We start from the raw sequence: 27,506 nt of genomic DNA on the forward strand, positions 1-27,506 counted from the left end.
ATAATACACCAAACAGTTTTCTACCAGTCATCATAGAGGATCATTCATTCATTCGTTTATTCATTCATTCATTCATTTTCTTTTCGGCTTAGTCCCTTTATTAATCCGGGGTCACTACAGCAGAATGAACCGCCAACTTTTCCAGCACATGTTTTTACGCAGCGCATGCCCTTTCAGCCGCAACCCATCTCTGGAAAACATCCATACACACTCACTCACACTCATACACTACAGACAATTTAGCCTACCCAATTCACCTGTACCGCATGTCTTTGGACTGGGGAAAACCGGAGCACACAGAGGAAACCCACGCGAACGCAGGGAGAACATGCAAACTCCACACAGAAATGCCAACCGACCCAACCGAGGTTTGAACCAGCGACCTTCTTCCTGTGAGTTGACAGCACTACCTACTGCACCACTGCGTCGCCCATAAATGATCAGTCATTATTTATCTGACAGTGTCAGTATAGCAGATACTCGTTTGCTGGCTTTGCTGAAACATTTTTCAAGCAATCTGAATTGGACAGGTTTAATTTATATAATGGATTCATTATAATGAAGGAAATAATAGCAAGTTATTATATATAGGCTATAAATAATACATCTTTAAATGCAATACAAATCTTTTTACATTTAATAAATGTATAACACTATATTAATGTATTAATCCAGTGTTAGATATACCTAATCAAATATAGTCGATACTGTTTTAACCAATTATTTTATTTACATAATATGAGTTCCAAAACTGCACAGATGTTAAAATGATCATTACAATATATAATAATGAAATAATGAGTGAAGTGGGAAACCCTAAACTGTTCACAGATGGTCTTGATCGCCGTATTTGTGAATTATTACTATTATTTCCTGATTGCAACAGAGAAGTACTGGGAAATCTCTGTAGACTGATTGCATTTCATGCTGTTCAGCCTTATAATCTTAAAATGTGATCTAAAATTACCTGTTTTGTCATCACTTTAGACATTGAGATAGAGAATCATTTAAGTTCTAGCTCTAAAGTGAACTGGAAATGGTTTCTACTGTTCTGACCATCAGCTGCAGATGTGAATGAGTGGCGGAAGAAAGTAGTTCCTCATACAAAAGAGTTTTTGAGACTCTCCGTGTTTGATTTTTTTTTTATTATCTTATGCCGTCAATATGTTGTATAAAAGCAATATCACACTTGTAGCATTGCGATATAGCTGTATATCACTGCTACTCGTGTGATATTGCTCATACAGTGCTCGAAATTGCGACCATTTTGGTCGCATATGCGCCCGAAAATTAATCTATGCGACCTCATAATATATTTGGGCGCATTAGTGCGACTGCAGATAATGGTTGTAGTGCGACCTGTTTTGATTTTTTGTAAAAACGTGCTGAATTGCTCTTCCCTGCCGCTATATTGGTTCATATTAGCTGTCATTCACTTAAGGTATTCCGCTGTCAGATGACAGGGAAGGAGCTTTTATGACCACGGGAAATGCAAACGGCTGAAGAGTGAAAACTTAAAGCGCACAGGTTTGCAAACCCCACCTAAAGTTGAGGCGCAGATGAAAGCGATCATGACACGTCACGTGGTGAATAATGATCCGCCAGCTGAGATCAATCGAGTACGCGCTTCTTGGAGAAGGTGCCCGAATCTCCATGCGTTGCATTCACTGCGTGTTTAGCGCAAATGTCTGCTAAAAGTCAAATCTAGTACTGTTCATATCATCGCCAAAGAAGCTCGCCTTTACTAAGTTTACACTGAAACTGCGGCTCATAACAATGACCGGTATTGCGCCGATGGTTAGCGCAAGAATCCTGCTCTGCCTGCTCATAAATTAGGTCGGCTGACTCGCCAGCTTTTCCACTAACACAGAAAAATGAAGATCATCTCAGACTGAACCTTTAAATTGACACAAACTGAAACCAAAACTTTTAAAGAGTGATAGAAGTGAGACTTTACTTACTTTCTTTTGTCTATTCTTTTTTGAGGTGTATTTTATTTTTATATTTATTTACTGATGACTGCTTTGCAGCTTTCATCATTGAATTGAATGATTTATTATAATGTTTTGTTTGTTTTGTTGCAGAAATATTATTTATTAAATTGACATGCATATAAAAACAGCAGTACAAAATAAATATTTCTTACTGCAATGCTTCATTTTTGTTTGATGCAAACTATACAATTATTTTTCATAAAGTAACAGACTTTTTATAGCAGAAAACCTACATTCATGCACATTCAAGGCAGCATCATAATGAGAAATGTAATTCATTGTTACTATTATTGTCATTTTTTATCATCATTAATATTCTATGGCCTAATTATTAGACATTCATTTTGGAATTATTGCACACAAATATCAATGTCTTCGCAGCATTAGTTAGATAGTTGTTTCTGGTTTTTGTCAGTCCTATTAATGTTGTTTTAAAATACAATAAATCCATTAAAAAACAATTTGCAGCGGTGCTCATTTATTTTTGGTGGGTGCTCCTAAATTTTTTCTGGTGCTCCTAAAATTTTTTTGGTGCTCCTAAATATTTGAAGTTGGGAGCACCGGTGCTACCAAGTAAAAAAGTTAATTTCGAGCCCTGTCATATATTTATATTTATTATTAAAAGATAAATTATATTGGTCAGTGTCAAAAGTCCATAAAGTTTTGTTTTACTTTGATGACCTCATTTCTTAAACCCAAAAATGATCCATTAATCCTTACCCTTTCCTGGGATGTACAAATTAAGATGAGCAAGTTTTACTTATGAGATTTGTCAGTCAATCTTTATCATATGTGTTTATGATATTTATAATTTTGATTTATATTATTGAAAGCACAAATTAGAAAATAATAAGTTGGTTGTGTCTAAATTTCCAACAGATTTATTTGGGTTTTCTCTCCTAAATATTTTACAGTATTCAGTAGACCTGAAATTGATAGGCTTGCATCAAGATATGTAAGGGTATATTATTTATGCAGTACTCGTATGGAGACCCCACGATTGCATAATAGTCTTGTATCCCAATAGTTTCCAAACACCTTGACAGCTTTCCTGTTTATTTACAACAAAGCGAAGGAGACGTATTGTCCTGCAAGAGCTCCACCTCTGCTCTCTCTAGGTTTTGCTCTCACTAAAACAATAGGTCTTAAAGTCTTTGTGTGCTGTGTATCTGCTGTCAGGAATTTGTCTAGAATGTCTGTGGAAAAGCAACAACCAGACTATACAGTATGTACCCTATATGTATGCATTCTACAGTCACGGTCAAGGTCCTTTTACCCAAGAGAAAACATAGAAGTGTTTGAAGCTCTCATTTAGTGGGTAATTTTGGAGTAGTCAAACATAGTCACACACACAAACACACATTTGTATATGGTTTACAAGTACTATCCATAGGCACTTAATGTATTTTATACTGTTAAAAACGCTTATTATATGATCTTAACTCCCCCCTACCCCTAAAACTAACCGTTACTAAAAATTTGTTAAATCAAACAATCTTGTTTAATTATTTTAAGCATTTAGAATTTCAAAGACACTTGGCGTTTCCTTTTAATTCACCTTTATAGAGGACAACTAGGTAATACCCATGTCATTATACAAATTCTTGTCCTTGTAACCCATATAAACAAGTCCAGACACACAACGTGAGGTGCAGAGCGGAGTAGATTAGTCTGCAATAAATGACATCTGCTCTGTGTGAAACCGATGATGCAGACATACTCCGTAAACTCTGGCCTGCCAAAAAACACACATGTGAGGCACTGTGAGAGACCGAGATAAACAGACACTAAAATTAAGTGTGTGTGGAAGAAGACTAAAGGGAGACATTCTCGAGCTTTAGCAAAATCTTTATTACCTTGTGCTTGAGTGCAGAGAGTTTTGCAGTCACACCAGCATGAGAAAATATGTTTGATACTATCTTTAAAATTAAAGACTAAAACTGAGACTTTAAATCTAAATAAGATGTATTCCTATACAGCAACGCTGTAAAGAAATGCAGGTTTCCACACAATCGATTTGTGTTGGGACAACATGAAATAAATTAAGTTAACTTGTTAGAATTACCAAATTTAAGTAAATTGAAAATAAAACAGTTAAGTTGGCCCAACAAATCAAGAATTGGGTTGGATCAGCTCATATTAATTAAGTTGTTGGAACAAACATCATATAAGTGGATGTCTGATGGACATGCATATGTCTATATTGCGTCCGTCGTTATAACAGACGTCTTTTGGACATCCGTCAGATGTTTAGTTGGTTGACTTGAGACTCTATTAAAACATTAGGCTACTGTTTTGTTGGGGCATCATCATTAATGACCTGAAACTGTGCATTTGTATTAGCTAATAAAATTTGAGTTTGGCTTAGCTCTGTTACTGACAAGTTACAAAACAATGGGAAAGTTTGTGTGATGTAGAGATAGTAGTGTAGGAATAACAGCAAACACAAACATTGGTTTAACAGTGAATACAACTATACAGGTGGTCTCAACTTGTAATGCATAACCCCCAACACTGATTTGAATTGTATACACAAGTAACATATACTAATATCACTTTTAAGTAACTAGTCAAATAACGCATTATTTTTTAAAATTAAGTAATAATTCTCTTCTGACATACTTTTAAAGAAATGTAACATGATTTACTTTTTAGTTTAGTTTATTCGCTTTTAAAAAGGTAAATTGCTGAATTAAAATGATTAAAAATCATGTTGAATCCAACACGCAATGAGAAAATGCAGGAAAAGACAAAAAGAGAGATGGCAGAGCCTTGCAATTCTGCGATGGAAATATTCTCATTAGTTTGAACACATGGAAGAAAAGGAAAAGAGGATTATCTGAATATAAAGTGATTTTACTTTTTAATAAGACAAAAAATATAAAAGTAGCAAACACATTGCTTTAAGCTGTCGTTAAACTGTATATATGGCATGTAGAGCTCTAGGGGTTAGGAAGTTCTCAGAAGATAACATTATCCTACAATGACCTTGTTATATGTTTTTAAAGGTAAATGAAGGTTATACAGTGTGTTGTTAATTGCAGAGCTCCTCTATTAAGAAAAAAACCCCCCTTTTTTTTAAAGGAAAAAAACCCCCCCTGCAAGTTCTGAAGGAGATCAAGCCTCATTCAGGTCAGAAAAAGTAATGCAAAAGTAACTCAAAAGTAACGCACTGCATTACTTACCATAAGAAGTAAATAAGTAACTAAACTAGTAACTTTTTTTGGTTGGAGTAACCCAATATTGTAATGCATTACATTGTCTAAAGTACCTTTCAAGTCAAATTATTGGAAAAAGTAGAACATTTCAACAAATTATTATTATTTTTTTTACAAAATATTCTTCGCCAATTACTCGTACAGTGGTTATAAACTTTTAATAATTTCTTTCTTCTGCTGAGCAAAAAAAGCAAGATATTCTGAAGAATGTTGGAAACTATTCATTTACATTTATAGGAACAAAAAAAAAAAAAAAACCTAAAATGGCTGTTCATTCTGAACATTATTCAAAATCTTTTTTTTTGTGTTAAACATTCACATACAGGAATAGGTTAGGAAGAAGTGGAGGATGAGTAAACAATGACACAATTTGCAGTTTTCACTAGCAGAAGGAAATGGCATGGACAAATTCAAGAATATATGATTTCCTGATTTTTAATATAATAACAATAATTCAAAGAAAGGTTTTAAAAATTTCAATAAAAAAAAATCTTAATAGGTATTGCACACATAAAAAAAAAGAAAAAAATAATGAGCCTTAATAGCTCACGTACAAATTATTTACTGTACAGCCACTCATTTCCATTAATCATTAGCATACACATTTTTTTCTTTTATTTGTTACACATTAAGAACTAGGTTAGTTTTACATTTTTTAGTAAAGTATTAAAAGTGTCGTAATAAATTACAGGTTTCTGTGGCCAGCATGAGCACCCGGTTTATCTATTCATTTTGTTTGCATCTGGATTGAGCTGTTAGCTGAAACCTATGACCTAAACCTAAATATGCTTACTTTGTGAAGACATTCCTTTGCAGATTTGATGCACAAATATGCATATAAATATAAAAAATATATGCATACTCAACTGACAAATGATGTTTATCAAATGGTTAAGCTGCATACAATTTTAAAATAAGACATTCAATGCAGTGACTATAAAACACAAGTACACTGATTTTTCACTAATGCATTTTTTGCTCTTCCATCAAGAAATGCAAAATCGCCTTACATTTTTTTACATTCTTTTAAAGAAACGCTGCCATCTGTTGGTGAGCCTGTCACAGCACATCAGCTTCAGCTCAACTGAAGCTCTAAAGAGTCTTTCATGAGTTTGTGAAACGTTACTGTAGCTGCGGCAGTTTGTACAAAGCACGTAAAACTACATTTAATCTGCCTAAAGGAACACTTTTTCATTTTGCTACTCTCTTGGAGTTAAACAGTTGAGTTTTACCATTTTATTTATTTATGTAGCCAGCCAATCTCCAGGCCTGGCGGAGCACATTTAGCTTAGCTTAGCATAAATTATTGAATTGTATTAGATTATTATCATCTTGCTCAAAAAAAGTTTTAGTTAAGTTTCCTATTTAAAGCTTGACACGTCTGTAGTAACATTATGTACTAAGACTGACAGAAATGGAAAAGTTGTAATTTTCTAGGCTGATGCATGGTATGCAGCTAAGTTCATTGATTATTACATCAGAATGATTATGCAACTGTTCATTTATTTTGTCAGTCTTAGTACACTATGTATCTACATATGTTTATTTGTATATAGTCATCATAAAAGCTTTAAATAGGAAGATTGAACTCTTATTTTTGTTTTTAATTTTTTAGAGAAATGCTAATGGTCTAATCCAGTGGTCACCAAACTTGTTCCTTGAGGGCCAGTGTCCTGCAGATTTTAGCTTCAACCCTAATCAAACACACCTGAACAAGCGAATCAAGGTCTTACTAGGTATACTAGAAACATTCAGGCAGGTGTGCTGAGGCAAGTTGGAACTAAACCCTGCAGGAACACCGGCCCTCCATGATCGAGATTGGTGACCCCTGATCTAATCAGATTCAATGATTTATGCTAAGCTAAGCTAAAAATGCTCCTGCTAAACCCGGAGATAAGCTGAATGGATTAAAAATAGTACAATTTAACTTAAGTTACTTGTAACTTTTCACAAAAAGTGGAGTGTTCCTTTAATGTTATTGTTATTTATATGGGCCTCCCTTTAATTTCTTAAGCATCCAGGCTCTTTGAAAAAGCACTAACACTGAAGTCTTGATCACTCATTATCACATTCATTATGTTCGAGTGTCACGTATCCTTTCGGCTCTAATTGCTCAGTGGAAACGCATGGCATCATGAAGTATCCCGATGGATGAGCGATGACTGTACAGCTTGGATCTGGGCTGGGCGTGTACGCAGGGGGTTCAGCTGATGGCTCATTGGTTGGGCTGTCAATGGGGGTGGGATTTTGAGTTGCTGGCATGTCAGTCGGAGAATTTACAACATATCCTCCTTTTATTGTAAAAATCTCCAACTTTTCAGAAGCACTTGTCTGGACTGTGTCTTGGGACTCGACCGATGTTTTGTCGTGGATGCAAGAATCTTCACAGCACAGAATGTAAGGTCCGCTGAAACTCAAACCTGATTTGTCCTTGCACATGTCCTCCCCCAATGAGGCACTCAATTGGTTTGATCCACCTGCTTGTTCCATTTTTACAGCATCTTCAACCTGTAACTTGGGTGAATCCCAGGAGACGCTACTGCAATTGTGAAAGTAAAACATTTTTAGAAATATAATTTAATTTAAATTATTATAAGATGTGTAACTTTTCAGATATCACTGTTTATTTGGAAGTAGATTTAATAAATGCGTAGTCCCACAGATCCTATCATAAAACGATTTTAGGTAAAGCTAATTCAACAATTTCTAGTATTTTTGAGACATATACAGGCAAAACCAAATTAAGGCTATGTCTCCTTATAATACATTAAGGTCTTTTATTTCCTTATTGAAGCTCTTATTTACAAAAGCTGTGAATAAAAGGTAATAATAGCCTTGTATATAATGTTCAGTTTCATTTGCAAAGACCAATATCCATCATCGATTTAATTAACATTTTTAGGGTAAATTAAAACTGAAAAAAATCAATTTTTGTTGACGTTACAGTTTAATTAGTGCTATCATGAATAATTGAGATCTTACTTATTGCAGACACTGATATTGTCAGTAGCCAGCAGTACACAAACAGAGGTTGTCTCTTTTTCACTCTGAAGATACGGCCACCCGGCTGGATATTTCTAAGAGAGAGAGAGAGAGAGGGAGAAAGAAAGAAATAATGTAGTATGCTCACAACAATTTAAACACTTGCAAGATCAGTCAATAAAGGCTCACCTTGATCACCCCCTCGAGTACTTTGCTCTTTATGGGTGATGGAATCGATCCCTTCCATAAGACGATCTTTCTGTTAATCCTTCTGTTACAAACACATACAAAAACAGCTACACTTGATAAATGTTCCTGTTGCTCACACAGCAAGTATATACAACTTTAATGTAATGACTTTTCCAGGAAATGCAGAAATTGATCAATTCATTGACTTAATGTATGTTTGGGTGATGCATAAATGTAAACATGCCATTTGTTTTACCTGTGGCATGCTGGAAGAGCACTGTATAGGATGCCGATTAACACTGGTACAAGCACACCAGCCAAAATGTAGGTTAGTGGAATGTTGGATGACGGTTGGATGAGATGATTGATGGGTGACGAAGCTGCACATACAAAAAAGTTTTTCTTATACATTACATACGCATTCAGTTCTGTCCACTCTTCCCCTAAGCCTAAAAGGATAGTTCATCAAAAATATATACAGTTGAAGTTAAGAATTATTAGCCCCCCCTGTTTATTTTTTTCCCCAGTTTCTGTTAAGCGGAGAGATTTTTTTTTCAAACCCATTTCTAATCATAATAGTTTTAATAACTGATTTATTTTATCTTTGCCATGATGACAGTAAATAATATTCGACTAGATATTTTCAAGACGCTTCTATACAGCTTAAGGGACATTTAGAGGCTTAACTAGGTTAATTAGGTTAACTAGACAGGTTAGGGTAATTAGGCAAGTTATTGTAAAACGATGGTTTGTTCTGTAGACTATCAAAAATATGTATAATAATTTTGACCTTTAAAATATTAAAAAAATTTTTTTAAAAGGCTTTCATTCCAGCCGAAATAAAATAAATAAGACTTTCTCCAGAAGAAGGTCCATTAAACAGCATAACATTTAGGCCGATACATTTTCGGTCGCCAAAAATTTGGTACGTCTCTACTATTTACACACTTTTAGATTCCTGTTGTTGTACAATTCTGCTGTGTGATTGGCTCTTAAATCATTATAGAGTAAAAAGTTTATCATTCTTATTGACAAATTTGACCACGATTCGATATAATATCATTTATCCATCCAGCCCTATTGCAGGTTTTGTTTTATTCTATTTAAAGAGATTAGAGAGCATTTTTCCATACACATTCTCAAATTAACCTTCAGGCTCTCTGATCTTGGTGCACTATGCTCATAGGATTTTTTAATTGTATGTTTTTGCGTTAAAGACCAATCTTTAATAAGCAATGTTTTTTTTTTTTGTGGGCAATGGAAATTCTAGCCCCTCAGAGCTCCAGTTTCAAATAGATTATGAGAGTGTTACTGTACCTGGCTTAGTGGTGCAATTTGCTGGCTCTGACCAGTCTGATGGCTGAACTCTGTAGTTTTTTTTAGGAATAGGCACAAATCTGATCTGGGCCAGGTAATCAGTTGAAGGATGTAGAAATTTGAAGGGAATCCTATATGTATTGACCCTCTCAGTACAGTTAAAGATCATCGACTGCTACAATTAAGAAGCAAAATCATGCATGTGATCAGTTAACGCAACGCAGATAACGAAAGATGGCTTCAAAAGATTGTTTTACACACCTTATTGGTTGAGAGTTTTATCTCAGCCGTGAATTCAATTCCTCCTCTAACAGCAGGTGTTGACCAGTTCAGTTGTAAAGCATCATCCACTTCCGTTGTGTTTAACTTGTCAGGTTGAGGGAGTTTAACTTGAAGAGAAAATGGGATGTTAATGTTCCTCCTAAACTCCACATGGCAGCACTGCTCACACAACTCAATATAAAACAAGACACTCACTGTGGTGTGCAGTTTTAAAAGTCCGTGTGAATAGCACTGGTTTTAGCTCCACTGTTAACTGGTTAGGGTCGATGACATTGACAGAACACATGAACTCAATGAGCTCATCGTTGCTGGACTTCAGCTGGGGGGTTTTACAACAAAGACGGTCTCTGGGGACAAATAAAGAATTGTCCAATGTTTAGGATGTGGCACCATTGCTACTTAAAGAAGAACCAAAAATTGCAATAATTTCATAATTACTTGTTAGTCTAATGCAGCATACCATTTATAAAATGCAAATTACAAAAAAGAGAGAATAAGATTAGTACAAGTACAGAAGTACAAACATAAATAGAGAAATTAAAATGTGATTATGTTAGTGTTTGGATATTAATTTTGAAAGGAAGATTACTAGTACTCCTGTGAAACTTAAATTTCTTTTCAAATATTTCCTTAGTTTTAAAGAGCATTTAAAAAAAATTCTAATCTAAAATGTTTACACTATAATGGAAGTCTTATTTCTTTTAGTTTAGCTGAAATAAAACCAGTATTTATACTGTAGCTTTACAAAATATAAAATTCCTTAATTATTACTTAAATATAATAATTTGTCAAGCTTAGTTAGTCCATAAAATTGCAGATTAAGCTGAATAGTTTCTTGCATAATAACTATTAAAATAGTATGTACTGTCATCATGGCAAAGACAAAGAAAATTAATTATTAGAAATTAGTTATTACATTTATTATGTTTAAAAAATGTGTTGGAAATGTTTTGTAAAAGAATTTTAAGTGTTACAGGAGGGCTTCTAGGTGTCATATATATGACAGTGATTGGGGAAAAATGTCTTTATGTATTTTCACACCATAGATTAAAGGTCTTTAACTGGATTCCTGGAGGGCCACAGCTCTGCACAGTTTTGCTCTAACCCTAATCAAATACAACTGATTAAACTAATCAAGGCGTTCAAGACTACTAGAGGCTATAGTTTGTTTACACATGACGTCATTGATGAAATGCGAAATTCAGATGGAGGGCAGGAAGTGGTTCTTTTACATAGGTATTACTATCAGAATTTTAAAATGTTTAAAATGTTTTTCAAAGATTATAATTGTTTAAATCGACCAAATAAAGAAAGGCCGATTTTTTTTTTTTTAAACTTCCAAAAGTTTTAGCTCATAAACGCGGGGAAAGTTCAAGAAACTGGCTAAAAAAACAGAAGAAAAGGCAGCATGTAATCAACCTTCATTCAATACATCCATGTTTACAAACTTTTTTTGAACGCGATAATTCATTTGACAGCACCAATAAAGATTATATACAGGCCTAGCTATGTGTATAAATATGTTAATGTGTTATATAAAAATCAGATACAAGCATCACCACATGTATACAAAATCCATCACTGCAATGAAATCTCTGTCTCGTTTTGCTATAATTCATGTCTTTACTGGCGTTTCGGTGGAATAAACGACTGTAACGTGAACATCGAGGTGCGCAGCAGAGGTAAATGTTTGTTGATGGTAAGTTCATCAATAGAACAAAAAAGAAATCCAACCCTTGCGACAAAACTGTTATTATTGTGGAGCACTTTCCCCACTTACAAAAATAAATAAATAATAATGATGTAGACTATGTGTCCATGCTTTTGTACGCTTTTATCTGTTATTTCGTGATGTCTGGAAGATATCCGCATGGGGAAAAAAATGTTGTAATTTATAATAAACATGTTTTTGAACCACATAGTAAAGTGTGTAATGTGTACAACTCTTTGTTAATAAATGCTACAGAATACTGTAGTATAGTAAACTGATAAACTGTATTAAACACTGTAAAGTTAGTGTAAGCTGTAGTGTATTGTGTTTATAGCTTAGAAAACTATTGCCTATTGAATATTTTGTTTATTATTACAGTTGTGTCGACAATATAATTACTACGACAGTTTAATTGAAGTAATTATCTATAGTATGCTTCCAAACACTATAGTATTTTTTATGTAACGTAATTATACAGTATGTACCGCATCATTGATAGGCAAATATATTTTAGTTTTGTAGAAAACTCTGCCTTTTTCATGATACAGTATAAGGTTCATGCCAGACATATGTGGTTATTTTCTATTTATATCTCCTTTGAAATATGGTATAAATTGCAAAAATATGGACTTACTTCAATATCTTCCATTCATTTTTTTTTATTTCCTGCCCTCCATCTGAATTTCATGTGTCATCAGAACCATGTGACTGAAAACAACCTATTAAGTGAGTTGGAGGTGGTTGGAGATAAACTATGCAGAGCTGCGGCCCTTCAGCAATTGGGATTGAGATCATTGCTGTAGATCAATTGTTTGTGATGAATAGACTCACCCAGTATTATCATGGCACAACATATGATAAGTCATAAACTGAAAATACTCTGTTCTCATTTGCCAGGTACACATTACTGTTGTTTCTCCTTCTATCACACACTGCAGGTTAAGAGCTTTGTTGACGTCTGCAAGAGATGATAAACGTTGGTCAAAATCTGGTCTTTTTCCGACTAGCAGAGTTGATAGTTCTGTTAGAACTCAAATTCAAATTGAATGAATGTCAAATACAAACCATTGTGAGTCTTCCAGGACACCAGGGGACTCCAGTTGCTCCAGAGTCCTACAGGACCCCTTGCCCTCACTCTGGCTTCATAATGATAACCCGGAAACAGTGATTCCTTGATGATCGTGTGTTCAGACACATTTATTTTATCCACAGTCTGTTTCAGTAAAAACAAAAACTTCAATGATTCAATGATTGAGGGTTACAACCTTGTAGAGTTGAATCTACTCAATTTTTAACGGTAGTTTTAACTTTAAAGGTCTTGTAAAATTAAAAATAAAGTAGTTTTTTAGATGTTAGATCAGTATTTTATTTTTAAGGATATTAATAGTGCGCTCTAAAGCCAAATTCACATTTAGTAGATGTAAACCTAAGATAAACATCCAAAGCTTGCAGTTTGTCATTTTTGCTTAAATAGATAAACAATTTTTCACCTCATACATCAGTTTCACTCCAGTTAAACACACCTGAACCAGCTAATCAAGCTCTTTCTAGAAATACTAGAAACTTCCAGGGAGGTGTATTGATGGAATTTGGAGCCAAACTACACTGTAAAGAATGCTGGGCTCTACACAAATCGTTCATATTGTTGGATTGATATAAAACAATTAGGTTGTCACAAAAACAACTTAAGAATTGTGTCGTTATCAACTCATTTTAATTGAGTAGTTTGAAAAAACAGCAAAAGTAATTTTGGAATGTATCCAGGACATTGACAGTTTTGATAACCCTGTTCTATAGTATCTGACATGTCTGGGTGCTACTTTATGGTAGGGTCTCCTAGATGTCTTCCCCTATCTTCATATTTCAATTGAGATTACAAAATATTCTAATAAAAATGCACATTTCAAAGCACATCACAGGACCTTTAAAGGGTTACTTCATCCATGTTGTTTCAATCCCCTGAGAGCTTCTTTAATCTTCACAACACAAATTTACAATATAGAACACAAATTATATTTTTGTGGAAATTAAAGTCCAGAAAATACAATGTTTTTGGTCATTTTTCTACACTTTGAATGTCTCCGGAGCCTTGCTGTTTGAGAGAGCTCTCAGATTTCTCAGATAATTGGAATGATGTGGGAGTATAATGGAAGTATTTTTTCAGCCATCGATAAACCTCCATCACCGATTTAAAAAAAAAAAAATCCTTTTACAGCTTCGAGAATGTAATTTAATCAAAATATACTCTGTTAAAATGAGCATTCATTAAGTTATTCAAGCAAAAAACAAGATGAAGGTTCATTTATACACAAGTATCGAGAGGAGTGTTTATTGACCGCTGTGAGACCCACTTTATATTGTGTCTCAATCAGGCAATGAAAATCATAGATTTTTAAACACACTAGATCTTAAACATGCTAATGGCATAAGGTCCATTAATAACAGAATTTATATTTTATTTTGGTGAACTAATGATTTAAAACAGTTACTGTTAGGTCTGTGGATGTTGAATGACAGTAGACTTTTGTTGAATCCAAAAAACTTATTTACAGCTGAATCCGTGACGAAAACCTGCATTATTTTTTTGCAGAAAATTTTACCAATCAGAGAATCCCCCAAAGCAAATAGCAAATATTGGTATAGAGACGGTCTATCTTTAAATTACTTAAATGTTTGTATGTTTATGCATAATTTGCTGCTCGCTTCAAATTTAAATTACATTAGATTGTAATATTGTCATAGATCAGGTTGAACTTAGTTATGGTTTGGCAATGTTGCGAAGAATTGCAGGCGCCTGGCACACAGACGATACTGGTGCAGTTTATTTTGGGGCATATTTATATAGCAGATATAGGAAGTAAAACAATTGTCATTAGCAAAGAGGAAGAGGCCACAGGCATCCATTTAAGGATGAAGATTTCTATAGAAATAGTAAACAACATTACACTTTTATATTTCTCCCTATTTATTTCTGTGCACGTCTTTTCATAAAAAAACACAACACTAAGGGTAGTGGAATGTTTTTTGAAATGTTTTGCTTGGCTGACTAAAAGCTGTCAATATTGCATAAAAGTATAAGTAAACTCAATGTTGAAACTTTCTTTATGGAACTGCGGTCATGCTACAATGGTCAGTCTGAAAATATGATTTGTAACAATCCTAAAATATACTGTACATAAATAGTTTAGCATTTTCAGTATTTGAAGTGGCATATGACCAGTAATACACAAATGAATTGGTAAACAAACTATATAGTATGCAGTGTCATGCCAAAAATACGCATGCAAAGCAAACACACTGAGCATTTACTCATGTATAAATGCAAATCTCTATCTGTCTCCAGTTTCAGAATGCATCGTTCTTTCATGTGGAGGCTTTATCTTAGGTGGGAATCTCATTTGAGGTTATAATAAGGCTGCATTACAGTGACAGATTGTGACAATTGATAATGGGTTGAAACAGAGCTCCTGCTACACAGATATGGCTGTAAACAGGATATCCGCAAGATATTCAATTAGAAAATATTGCTATTGCATGATCTTGGCGTGTGACAGGGTGTTCATTCTAGTTTGAGGTTAGTCTACACTGTAAGACCCAATAAGTTAAGGCAACTCAAACCAGTTGATGAAACCAATTGCAAAAAACAAACATTTAAGTTAAAAAAAAAAACGAATCAATGTGAGTACTGTGAACTTACTCCGTTTAAGTTGAATTATTGAGGTATTTAATTAACTCATAACCTTCATCACTTAGTTCAAAACTCTTTTCAAATGATTAGAATTAACTTTTCAGTCAATTTTGAGTTAACTACACTCATTTCATTTGATAAAGTTGACTGTTGGGCTTTACTGTGTAGTTGATTTTCCCAATTTTAGGCAGTGTGTTTAATTTTATGAAGGGAAATGCATACAGCTCTGTAAAAATTAAATGAGATCACTTATTATTCTCACCATTTGCCAATTTACATTTTGAAAATTCATATGAAATCCAAAAGTTTACGTTCTTAATCACCTCTTTCTAAATGGTCTGTCTCTAAAAGTGAGGGGATATATCCCTCCTCGTCCTCCTAGTTGCTACGCCCCTGGGTAAAGCACTGTATGACAAACATTTTTAGACTTTGATTTTTGCTCTTACTTTTTATGACAAAAAATTTGATTACTGTGTAGCAGAATATTTTATTCATGCATTTTAGTCACGTTTTAAAAATGTTCTTGGATGACTTCGATAAACTTCTGTTGTTCAACTTTGTGTTGAACTAGTCTACTAATTGTTCAAGTTTGACTTTTGGTTTGGTACAGAAAAAAAATATTTTTACTAGTATTAGTACCAAATACTAACGTTTTGGCACAGTGAAAACCCCAACTATTACTTAGTCAAAATATTGCCCATATGATCTATGCCCTTGACCTTGATCACCAGCCACTGTGGCTAGTAGTTTTCCAATGTTACTAGCCACTCACCATTTTCACTAGCCACAATTTATTTATTTTTTGTTGGGAAATATATATTTTATATGCATAGTTTGACTTTGTCATGCTAAAACTACTTGATTTAAACTATGTGTTATGTTTGTATGTATATTTCACATGACATTTTAGGGCTCAACACAATATATAGTGGGACCAAAAAAGAAAATCTTAAGTGGCCCTAACTAGTATATACTTACATAGGATCTAATAGTTTGTTACAATGTACTTATTGTGTAAATACATGTATTTACTGTGTACTTATGCTTGATTTAATACATGCATGTAATTGCATCTGTAATTAACTTTTGTAAATACACTGTTGTCCATTCCTTACACCTTAACCTACCCTTAAACCTACCCATGCCACCAAACCTGTCCCTAACCCAACCTCTATCCCAACTCAAAAGCACCACAAGTGTTCTCAAATACATTATAAACACAGTAAGTACATTGTATTTATTTTTTTTGATGTAAGTGCATAGTAGTTAGGGACACTTAATATAAAGTGGGACCACATTTTTTTTTCTCTGGCCACACCAAACAAGTTATTTCCTTGCCACAACTTTTAAAAAAAGTTTAAAAATCAGCTAAATATAGCTGTATACATAAACTTTTTATTTAAGAAATATTCTTAATGTATCTATTCTCATGTATCTAAAACTTTACATAGTAGTTTGTCCAGGCTAAAGGTCCCAGATTAGCAGGTAACTATAGATAAATGGAGAGTTAGTCTCCTATTAAAGCAATGTTATAGTGAAGAATGATAATTAAACCATAATAACAAAAATAACTGCTAGCAAAAGAAAGCAGGTGAAAAATATTCTGTGTGCAATAGTGAAAGGATGATCATGCGCACACGGTTAACGTTAGGCCCAGTAATAATCTGTTCAAAGAATGGTAAAAGCGAAAGCGGCAACAGCTGCTGCATACAGAAAATCTGGAGTTCTCTTGAAGGCAGCAGGACTGTGGGTGCATTAGCATCGTTTTTTTTCCCAAACTATTTTAAAGAGAAATGATCGCACCAGTTGCGTTTTCAGGCACTGTTGTTTTGCACAAGGAAACCGGTGCTTTTAATCACTCGCTTACATCACATCACCTGTGCCATAATGTCAGTGGTCTGTGTCACTGAGTGCCTGATCATCCTCATTCGTTAATCATCTGCTATTTTTTCGTGCAAACAGTTATCAATTGTGCTGCTTCTCTTTTTTAAGATCACATTTGCGCACATTGACAAACAGTCTTGAACTAAAATTCTAACCTTTAGAGACGAGGCAGCTCTGGCAACTTAAAAAAATGGCTAGTAGGGGTATCTGCCTAACCCACGACAGCTGAAATCTACCCGCATTTGGCGCACTGGCAGGTGGTAATGTCAAGCCCCGCATATGCTTATTTTATTTTACTAGTTTTTATTTTATTGTTCTGTGGCTAGTCTGACTAGTCATGATATGAGAAAAGCAAAAAGTTGACTAGTGAGAATTATTAATTGTAAAAAAAATAATGGTAATAGTGAAAATACCTAGTTATTAATAACTAATATCCAATGTATAAACAATAGCACAAGTTACATTTTAATGGTTTACTGTGTGTGTGTGTGTGTGTGTGTGTGTGTGTGTGTGTGTGTGTGTGTGTGTGTGCGCGTGTGTGTTTGTTTACTCACAGTCCAGTCATGCATGTGTCTGCGATATTGAAGCTGGTACATGAGAGACCTTGTGATATTTGAGGATGCAGGATACGGACTTTTCCAGGACAGCAGGCGACCTCCTCCATCAGTCATCATCTCCGTCAAGCTGACCGGGGCTCTAACTTTCCCTGAAATCATGCACATGACAGTAAAGGACTTTTCCACTGCAGAGATGTTTTAAAAGGTAAATGCATTCACGAAACACACTTACCATGCTGAGCAACTCGGAGAGATGTGGGAGTATTTCCACATTGTACTTTGAAGTATAGGGTGTGATTGGTGTTAAGTGAAAATCTCCCTGTGTTATAGCGACACACGTGAGAAAACTTCCCATTGGGTAAAACTACATGGGGTTTATTCAAGAGGCAAAGTGTTTCTGCTCTGAAGAGAGGGAGAGACAAAAGTTCCTCATTGTATTCTTTTATTCATTCCTGTCACTTTATTTCATCTATTGTGTCTTTCATCACCTACTTCTTATATTTGTCATAGTAATACAAAGTGAAGTTAGCACGTGGATCAGTCTCCCATGTACATTCTGTATAGGATTTGTAGTCATTGTAGCACAGCAAAGAATCCATCACTGCAGAGTCTAAAACAAGAGTTTAAAAGCATTTAAGACGGTGACTTCTGTTCATGTCACATTTATTTAACATCAAAAGCTGCCCAGATACGTTTTAGTTTTGGTTTGAGGCAAATGATGCTTAAATGCCTCTGTTGTGTTTTTTTGTAATACCTTTTAGGGCTGCATAATATTGTAAAGCTCTATCATTATGATATTTTTTGTCTGCAATACATATTGCAATATGAATATAATTTTACCAGATGATTTGAATCACTCTAGTTGGAAAGATTTAATCAATTTTGATTGACTGAGATGATCAAGTCTTTTTCTATGCAGTGCAATTAAGTTAGAAGCATATGTAAATGAGACATAGCAATAATAAAAGTTAAGTAAACAAGTGCTTTTTGGTTCACTAAGAAGTCTAACAGTATTCAAATCTAATAATACAAAATATTTATAAACAAATATTTAATAACATGGCCATCGTTGTATAAATAACTTTTAAATATGATATTTAATAATATCTTTATATTTCAATCTTTAATAATTACTCGAATCCTGCAATGACTATTGTTGATACACATATTGCCATATTGATACTTAAACACTATATTGTTGAGCCCCAATACCATTCATGTAGCATGAATATAGCTATTTGTGAATGTAATAACGTTTACAAAAGATTGAAGTTCATTATACACAGTAAATGGAGTTATGGTAACAGAAAGCATTCTGACTCTCTAAGACAAGTTGCCAGTATTACAGTTATACTAATAATAACTATCTTCATTTACCGAGGTAAGTCAAGTGAGAACCAGTTCTCATTTACAATGACGACCTGGCCAAGCGGCAACTTATACTGTATAAGAAGATATGCAGCAGTAAGGTCACAATACAATAACAGTTAAACTAATGAGATTGAGAAAAATTAGAAAAATTAAAAACAATCACAGTGATCTTGGACTATTAACTAGATAGAATCCTAAAATGATGATAATCAAATAAAAGATATAAGCAAGATCGACTGAATATAATAACAACCAAAAGAATTACTTCCTTTACAAGCCTAAAAAAGCTGAAATCAAAATTAATATTTCTCAAATCTTTTGACTCGGACTCAACTTTATTATCCCATTTAGGCAGACTAAAATTGCCATACACAAGCCAATGTCCATGTAGACATGGGACAATAACTGTTTTCCGGGTATACCGCAGTTTTGAAAAGTCAAGGTTTTAACACTGGCAAAATTTTCTGCTATACTGTTCTTAAGGTAAATGTAAGATTTTTTTTATTTACACAATGTACACATTGCCAATTTTTACAATAAAAAATGCAATAAATAGATTTACAGATACATTTCCCTCTCCGTTGGACTTATTTAATAACCTACAGTAATGGCCATTAAAATAAAAAAGCAATCTATAATTCTAATTGTCCTGCATATAGGGACTCTGGGGTGCATAAAATAACCTGGACTCTCTTCAAGACTTAATTTTGGTAAATTACCGTTGGCCCAGTTTGATTAAAACGTATAGTCTCAGACTACATACCAAGCTACTATGCAAAAGATAAAACTGAGTCAATCAGTTGTTTATAAAACGTTGTCATCATAGAGGTACAAACCTTAAAAGATCTAGGTTTCCTCCGAGTAGCAGCTTGGAACAGAAAACAATATCCATACATCAAGACTTAATTAACAGATTGTGTATATATGTACTGTATGTGTGTATGTGTCAATGACAAACATGTTTTATATTGGAATTAATAATTATTATATAGTATAAAATATATTATATAGTCACATCACAAGGTACTGTAACCCCAGGGAGTAACACCAACAACTGAGGTAAGATCCAATATGCAGGTTTATTCAAAGTCAGGCAAGCAGTGGTCAATACAGAGGCAAAAAGATGTATGAGGGCAATCAAGAATCGTAGTCGAAGTAACATGCAATAGGTTGTACGGCAGGCGGCAGACTAAGACAAGGAGGCTAACAAGACTAACGGTCGGTACACAAGATCACAAGACTGGGAAACGCGTTGTAATGCTACTGACAGTAAACAAGACTCGGCAAAGTGAATGGGTAAGTGTGTGGCTTAAATAGTGTGTGCAATCAGTCTCTGACAATCCTCAGGTGGTGTGAATGTAATCAGTTTAGATGAGGAAGCATGTGTGAGTGTGACCGGAGTGCATGTATGAATATGTAGTCCGACAATGGCGGAATTGTAGTCCATGAGTTATTGTTAGTGCAAACTAGCGATCTATTGGGATATGATCGCTGGTAATCGTGACAGGTACAAACCTGATGAAAACTTCTCAGAATATTTCAGTTTAACTAATAGCCATTCAAACTGTAAGGCATGAACAATGCAAATGTCATATCATAAAACAACACCTGTCTGTATAGAATAAAAATGAAAATAGGCCGTCTCTGTCTTCCAGACATGTGACCAGAGACTTCTAAAATCTCTCTATACTGTCAAAGCTGCGAGTGAAGTAATTATTGGATTTTTAGATAGAGTTTTCAAGATTACTAAGAAGTGAACTTCTGAATAGGATCCTCAGAACTGCTTCACACTTTACAATCTAAGACTGAATTACAAGTGTCTGGAAAAGAAAATCTCTATTGACTGTTTATTTGAGTCCAAGATAAGGGTTTATTTTGTCTTGAATAATAACATTTCTATGTATGAATCCTGGACCAATGCCTCAGGCAGATTAGGGAAACCACTGATAAGAGTCTATCAGATGGACACAGGCCTGTATTAAACCAGGTGAATTGAATGCAATAATGTCAAAAAGGTGTTATCTGTTTCTCTCACCTTTTCCAGGCTCGACTTCATGATGAGTACACTGGTTATTTCCGGTGTTCCCTCTTACCAGCAGAGCGAATACAAACATTTGCAGAAACCATGTGGAGAACATTGTAGCTGGGATGCAAGATTAGAGAAGCTTTTTAAGGCTGGTGATCCTTCTTGTTACTTCCAAGACTCCTAGATATTTAGAAACCAGTGCTTATAGTTAGATCCAGATTGATTTAATTGGACTATTCAAATGGAAATTGTTAATATTGGTAAATAATAATAATTATAATAATAATAATAACAACAACAACAACAACAATGGTAACTGTAAATAATGTGATTTATTTTGAAGAATGTTAGGGTACAAATAATACTGGATTCTACCATCTTTCAAAAAACATATATGTATTTAGAGTTCCATACAGTTCATACAGTTTTGGTACACAATATGAGGGTGAATAGATAATGATGTCAATTTTTTTAATTAAACGGGTTAATGACGACAGTACAAATGTAACTGTCAACACAAGTCACTGATCTAAAAAACACACCACAGGCATTCTTCTGGGAAACTCTAATTTCTAAGCTTTTTGACATTGCCACATATATGTGGTGAGCAAATATCTGTCTGTGATTTCACCCTGGCCTACACGTTTCATAATATTTCAAATTTAGTTTTTGACATCCCAAAGGATTAAGCCAGTAGTTATGTCCCAATTGCCTCGCCAAACTGGCATATACCCAAAAACAACAACAACATCAACAAAAAAACATCACACCTTTCACACCAGCTTATTTAGGGGCATGAAGCAAAGTCCACAATCAGTCAAAATCCTATCGCAAAATAGGTGTAAATTTATTTAATCATAGTGATCAGACACAATGTAAAGATATACAGGTAATATAAATATAAATAATATTAACGTAATAACATAAACATATACAGAAATTAAGGGGGAAAACAGTGTTAAATTGTACTGCTGGGTGTACTATTCAGCTGGTACTGTAGCATTCAAATAATAAATGCTAAAGAAATGTAATAGTGGTCTTCACTGTATAGAATAAATACGATTGCTAATAAAGTTACTATAATGATTTTATCGGTCGGCACAAAAGCAGTATTGAGATTTTTTGAGTTTGTCATGCTTTAAAACTCTTTTTGAATAATGAACTTTATGTGCTTTATTTTCTCATTCATGCACATTTCAATTCATTTAATTTTTATTTCAATTTAGCGCTTTTACAATGTAGATTGTGTCAAAGCAGCTTAACATAGAAGTTCAAGTAAATTATAAGTGTGTCAGTCCAGTTTTCAGAATTGAAGTTCAGTTTAGTTCAGTTCAATTCATTTTTTTTATCGTGTATATAGTACCAGAACTAATAAAATGAGCAATAATAAGCTGTTTCAATCAAGATACTTCTGTCAAAATGGCATGTTTTGCATCACTACGTCAAAGAGGGGATGATTACACGCAACGCTGTCTACAACAAAATAACAGAAACCCTGAAAACCATGAAAATTAACTGTTAACACTTTTACATGACAATGATGTTCGAAAAAACAGACTTCGGAAAAAAGTTATTAAACACAATACCATTTATCATCTACAAAAATAAAATTTTGCGAAACAACTGTTGGCACGCGTAATGCAGTGTTATTCATTTTTATGAATCCGCATGAGTGGGTTTGTTTTGATGTTGTTGTTGTCTGTATGCTAAACCTTTAAAAACACGAAGGAAAAACATTTTAGATTTTAGTTCCTTTTTTTTTGTGTGATAGTATATCCATATAGTTAGTGCAACCAAAAGTATTTCAGTACCAAAAGAGTACTTGTTCAATTTAGGAAAAGTTATATACTAGCCTTTCTGGAGTAGTATTACTGCGGTTGATCAATTGTGATAGACATCTGTGAAGTGTGCCAAAGGTTTCTGTTCACAACAGATTTGCCAGGTTGAGCATTGTAACCCGCTGTCCATTCAGAGGCATTTAAGTTAGGCAGATTGTGCTCAATATACCAGGTTTTTCAATGTTAGGTGTACTTTGCAGGCAAAGCAATCAAAATTTAATTCACTTTTAGTTTTATGAGGCTTTACCTTTTTAAAACTAAGTAACCTATTTTCAACTACCAATGCAAAGCTTTTTAAGTGAAAAGCATTACAGTGTGAGACTATATTTGAAATGCAGATTTTTGACATTGTAACAATCAGTAGACAAAACAAAAATAACCTGTAATGTTGTACGACTGACTCTTTTGATTTGATCTTAGTTCGTATTTATATACAGTACAATAATTTAATAATACTTGAAAGGTATACTGTATGTAACTTTTCTTTAAGGTAATACAATGATGAATTGTATATTAAAGTTGCTAATAGTAATTATATTTAAGTAGTTTTATTTAATTGAGTGAATAAAAAGTAGTTACAATATTTTTGCTGACAAAACAACCGTGAAATTTCACTAGTACTGTGATTTGCTTACATTTTGGTATTAGTGCAACACTAATTAGTTGTGGTTAACGTTAGACATGTTTTAAATGTTAAAAAAATTACATTATTCACAAGTAATTAAATAGTCTTTAACACATCAAACCAATTTAAAATTTAAGATGCACAAAAAGCATAAATGTTTCTTACTGTTTACGATCTCCAAATCCATCCTTCAGTACTAAACTCCATTTTTTAAGTTTATGGAGCACTTCAAACAACAGTGGGTTGTAGATCTTTATCCAGCACGTGTTTATAATATCAATATAGGCAACCGCTCTTTTAGGGTGAAACTGACTATCTACAGTACTCGTAACTCACCCATGGAGTTGCGGAGCGTATAAACGCAGATGCAGAACTGTATGTCACGCTGGGTTTCTCGCAACTGCCAGGAAACTGTACATGGAGGGATTTCCCTGAGCTTAAAAGACGGCGAGGGGCGTTTGTGACCAAACTGCACATGCTCAGTAGGAAATCGACTTTAAGAAGTGTGTCATTTTTATGAATTCTTGTGTTCTTTGGCTCATTTTTTTAAATATTTGTTAATATCTTGTTTAAAGGGTGTGTTGGAGATGGTGTACTGCTATATTTAGCTGTGGTGAAGTACATAACTGAGTGAACTTCTTAGTGAGTGAAGGGTGAAAGAAAGGTATTACCTCACACGCTGTTCCTACTGTCACAACTGTGTTTTCTCCATGACACACCTTGATGGTCTTTATGTGTACAAGCACTGGAAAATAAGAACACAAAACAGTTTTTTAACAAAACAGACAAAAATATGGTCAAAATAACAAGAACAGGGTGGATACAAAAAAAATACTAAAAGTGAGAAATGAAGTTTCCCCACTCAAAAACAAAATGAACAAACAAAAAACACATAAATCCTTAAATTAAATGCTATTTCAGTTTATTAATATTTTACAGTAGTAGAGTGTATGTCTATATCATTTTTATTCATTTGAGCTGTAGTTTGTTATTTTATTATATCAAGTTGCATGAAATCTAAAAGAAATGAAAAATAATTTAGACTTTAGCTGAAATAAGTTTTATAATACAAGGTATTTTATTTCAAGTAATTAAAATGGTTTCATTGGTTTATATAATGGTCTCTGACATAATTTGGTTAATTATGGAGTTGTTTTGACAGGAGCAGTTTTTCTTACGATGCCACAAACAAAACACGGTCAACAAAAACACGGTTTCCCTGCCACTTCTGCCAGCTAATCACATAAGCAGGTAAACTCGCTTGAAATGTAGATGGAGCTAATCCCTATAACCAAACCACCTGATCTGTGGCACAGAATAATACAGCATAAATTTATTAATCCTAATTACTCAATAATCATACAACAAATAAACAAATAACGTATAATTTATATAAATGTCACAAAGGGCTGCAACAGTTTAGTTTTGATTAACTATAATAACCATAAAGTGTAACACTGACAAAGTAATTTGTTTAATATTTTCTATTATTATTATTTATTATTATTATTATTATTATTTATTTTTAAAATAAAATACATATTTGTATAAAATGCTAGTACTAATGTACTACGTTCAGTTATTTACAGTGTCTGTTAAAAGCAAAGCTTTAGGTTCATTTGTTAAATTATAACTTAAATTATTGTATTTTTTTGCTTGTTCAAATTCATTTTAAATAAGCTGAAATAACACAATTCTTTACATTTCATTGGGACAACTTAATTTTTTATGTTCAATCCACTAATTTGTTAAAAACGTTAAGTTAGCTTAATCAAATTGTGTGGGGACAACTGCATTTTTACAGCGTAGCTTCTTGGAGAATGTAGTTTTTTTAAAGTACAATATGTAATAATAATTTAGTTTACTATTGTCCTTTTCCATTTCCTTCTCCAAGATAATAGGATTTATTTTTTTTTATTATAAGTTTATTGGAAATATAATTTTATTGGAGATAATCAATTCAATTCAACTCAGCTTTATTTGTATAGCGCTTTTACAATGTAGATTGTGTCAAAGCAGCTTCACATAAATGGTCATAGCAACTGGATCAGGGTAGTTCAGTTTTTAGTGTTTAAGTTTAGTTCAGATATAGGGATAGATTGTAAAAAACACTTTGCTTTGTCCCTGAAATATAGATATAATTTAGCATAGTGAAACATATATACTACTATCTATAACTTTTGCCCGAATATACTCCGAAATCACTGGTTATTAATTGTTACTACTGTGATTTGTAGTGTTTATGTTTAGGTACACTGTAAAAAAAAAAATCTGTTATTTTCCTATTTTTTTGCCAGCAGCTAGGGTGAACAGAACTTTCCCGTAAAATAGCAGACGTAATATTCCAGAAATAAATTTTTAGAGGACATAATTTTACAGAAACTTTCTTAACGTCCGCTTTTTTACAGTAAATTTCTGTTATTTAGCGGCTGTTATTTTACATGTTTGTTTTTTTGGCACCCCGGCTGCTGGAAAATTTTTTTAAAGTTACGGATATTTTTTTTACAGTATGAGAGTAAATGAAACCATGTAGAATGAAACAATGTAATAAGACATTAATATGTGTATTATACATAGTACTAAGCAGCCATATGATACATATTAATATAATTTAATAATAAGTCTTTACTACAGTAATATTAAAAGACACAATGTACAGTGCTCAGCATATATAAGTACACCCCTCACAAACCTCTTATTTAGATTCATATTTTTTTTATCAGAAAGCTTTAAAATATTATATTCAAACATTGGAGTATTCAGTACTAAAGCCATATCTGGAGCTTATCTAACAAAATAACTATCAATAACGGTCCAAAATTAGTTCACACAAATTTATATGTATGGGAAAAATATAAAGCCAAAATTAAAGAGAAACAAAATGTATAAAATTTTGTTGAAATTTTGTAGTTTGTAATTTTTTTTCTCACAAAATTTTGCACAACTTTAAATGTATTGTCTTTCTATTTCTAAAGATTTTCTGTGACAAAAATATTATTTTAATAAAAATATATGTTTAATAAATCAGTTTTGTTCAAATTCACCAAAATATTACCCATATTCACTGAGAAATTGATAAAAATATTCATTTTCAAAATGGGGTGTACGTAATTATGCTAAGCACTGTATATACTGAAAGTAGTAATTTTATTTTAAAAATACTTACCTGTGTTTTCCTCATCAGACACAGATTCCTAAACATTCCTGTAATCCGTATTGAGATAAGTGTATTTTGGTCTCTAAAAGTCCAATTCAGATCACTGTGCTTTCCAAGTGTGTGAGTATGAGGCTGTGTTCTCGTTACTGAAGAGCACACATGAGATCATTTACTTAAACTGCCTCAAAAACCAAAAGTTCCCTTTTTTCAGTTGGGTTTTCAGCATTAGTTGCTTGGGTCATCAGAAACATTAGCTGCTCATCTTTTCACAGGAACTGGTTAATACACTGCTTTTAAAACATGTGGACTTAATGTGAATAATGCTGGTGTAAGCCACATTTTATTTCATCAATTCAGCATATATGACAGAGCTTATTACAGAGAATAAGTGTTACAGTTCCTGATTAGACACATGAAAGATTATACATACGATCACAGCCATGTATGCTTGCTAAAATCCATATGAAGAAACACTCATGAACATATCCAGACATAAACAATGCAACAAGGGCTTTCCAGTAAATGGCTGGACATCCTGGAAATGTCAGAAAAGTTTCACTCTGTCTCTTCCTCTTTCTTTCTGTGACTGGTCGTGCGCACATTAATTAAATTTGACACTTCTTTTTGAACAGTGATCAGAGTCATTCATGCCTAACACATTGGAATG

General features: G+C 33.5%; 2 protein-coding genes across 12 annotated transcripts in view; one reads left to right on the top strand and one right to left on the bottom strand.

Annotated features, from left to right (window-relative positions):
• Positions 1–27,506, top strand: part of pvalb6 (parvalbumin 6) — a 137,441-nt gene that overhangs the window by 13,200 nt on the left and 96,735 nt on the right. For all 5 annotated transcript variants that reach the window (XM_073937951.1, XM_073937952.1, XM_073937956.1 and 2 more), the window contains exon 2: positions 17,822–18,027. The gene's annotated coding sequence lies outside the window, so the exon portion shown is untranslated. The remainder of the gene's footprint in view (positions 1–17,821; positions 18,028–27,506) is intronic.
• On the bottom strand, positions 5,628–27,421 carry csf2rb (colony stimulating factor 2 receptor subunit beta). 7 transcript variants are annotated; one of them, XM_005171550.6, is made up of 15 exons: positions 26,849–27,421; positions 24,354–24,427; positions 21,229–21,399; positions 18,315–18,432; positions 18,055–18,224; positions 17,820–17,971; positions 12,759–12,906; positions 12,525–12,651; positions 10,178–10,329; positions 9,962–10,089; positions 9,701–9,875; positions 8,640–8,763; positions 8,384–8,465; positions 8,195–8,289; positions 5,628–7,751 (listed from the first exon to the last, which is right to left on the bottom strand). In XM_005171550.6, exons 3-15 carry the CDS (start codon positions 21,329–21,331, stop codon positions 7,268–7,270), a joined length of 2,058 nt encoding a protein of 685 aa, XP_005171607.1. In that variant the 5' UTR covers positions 21,332–21,399; positions 24,354–24,427; positions 26,849–27,421; the 3' UTR covers positions 5,628–7,267.

This window comes from Danio rerio, chromosome 3 (genome assembly GCF_049306965.1).
Source record: "Danio rerio strain Tuebingen ecotype United States chromosome 3, GRCz12tu, whole genome shotgun sequence".
In the NCBI taxonomy this organism is placed as follows: domain Eukaryota; kingdom Metazoa; phylum Chordata; class Actinopteri; order Cypriniformes; family Danionidae; genus Danio; species Danio rerio.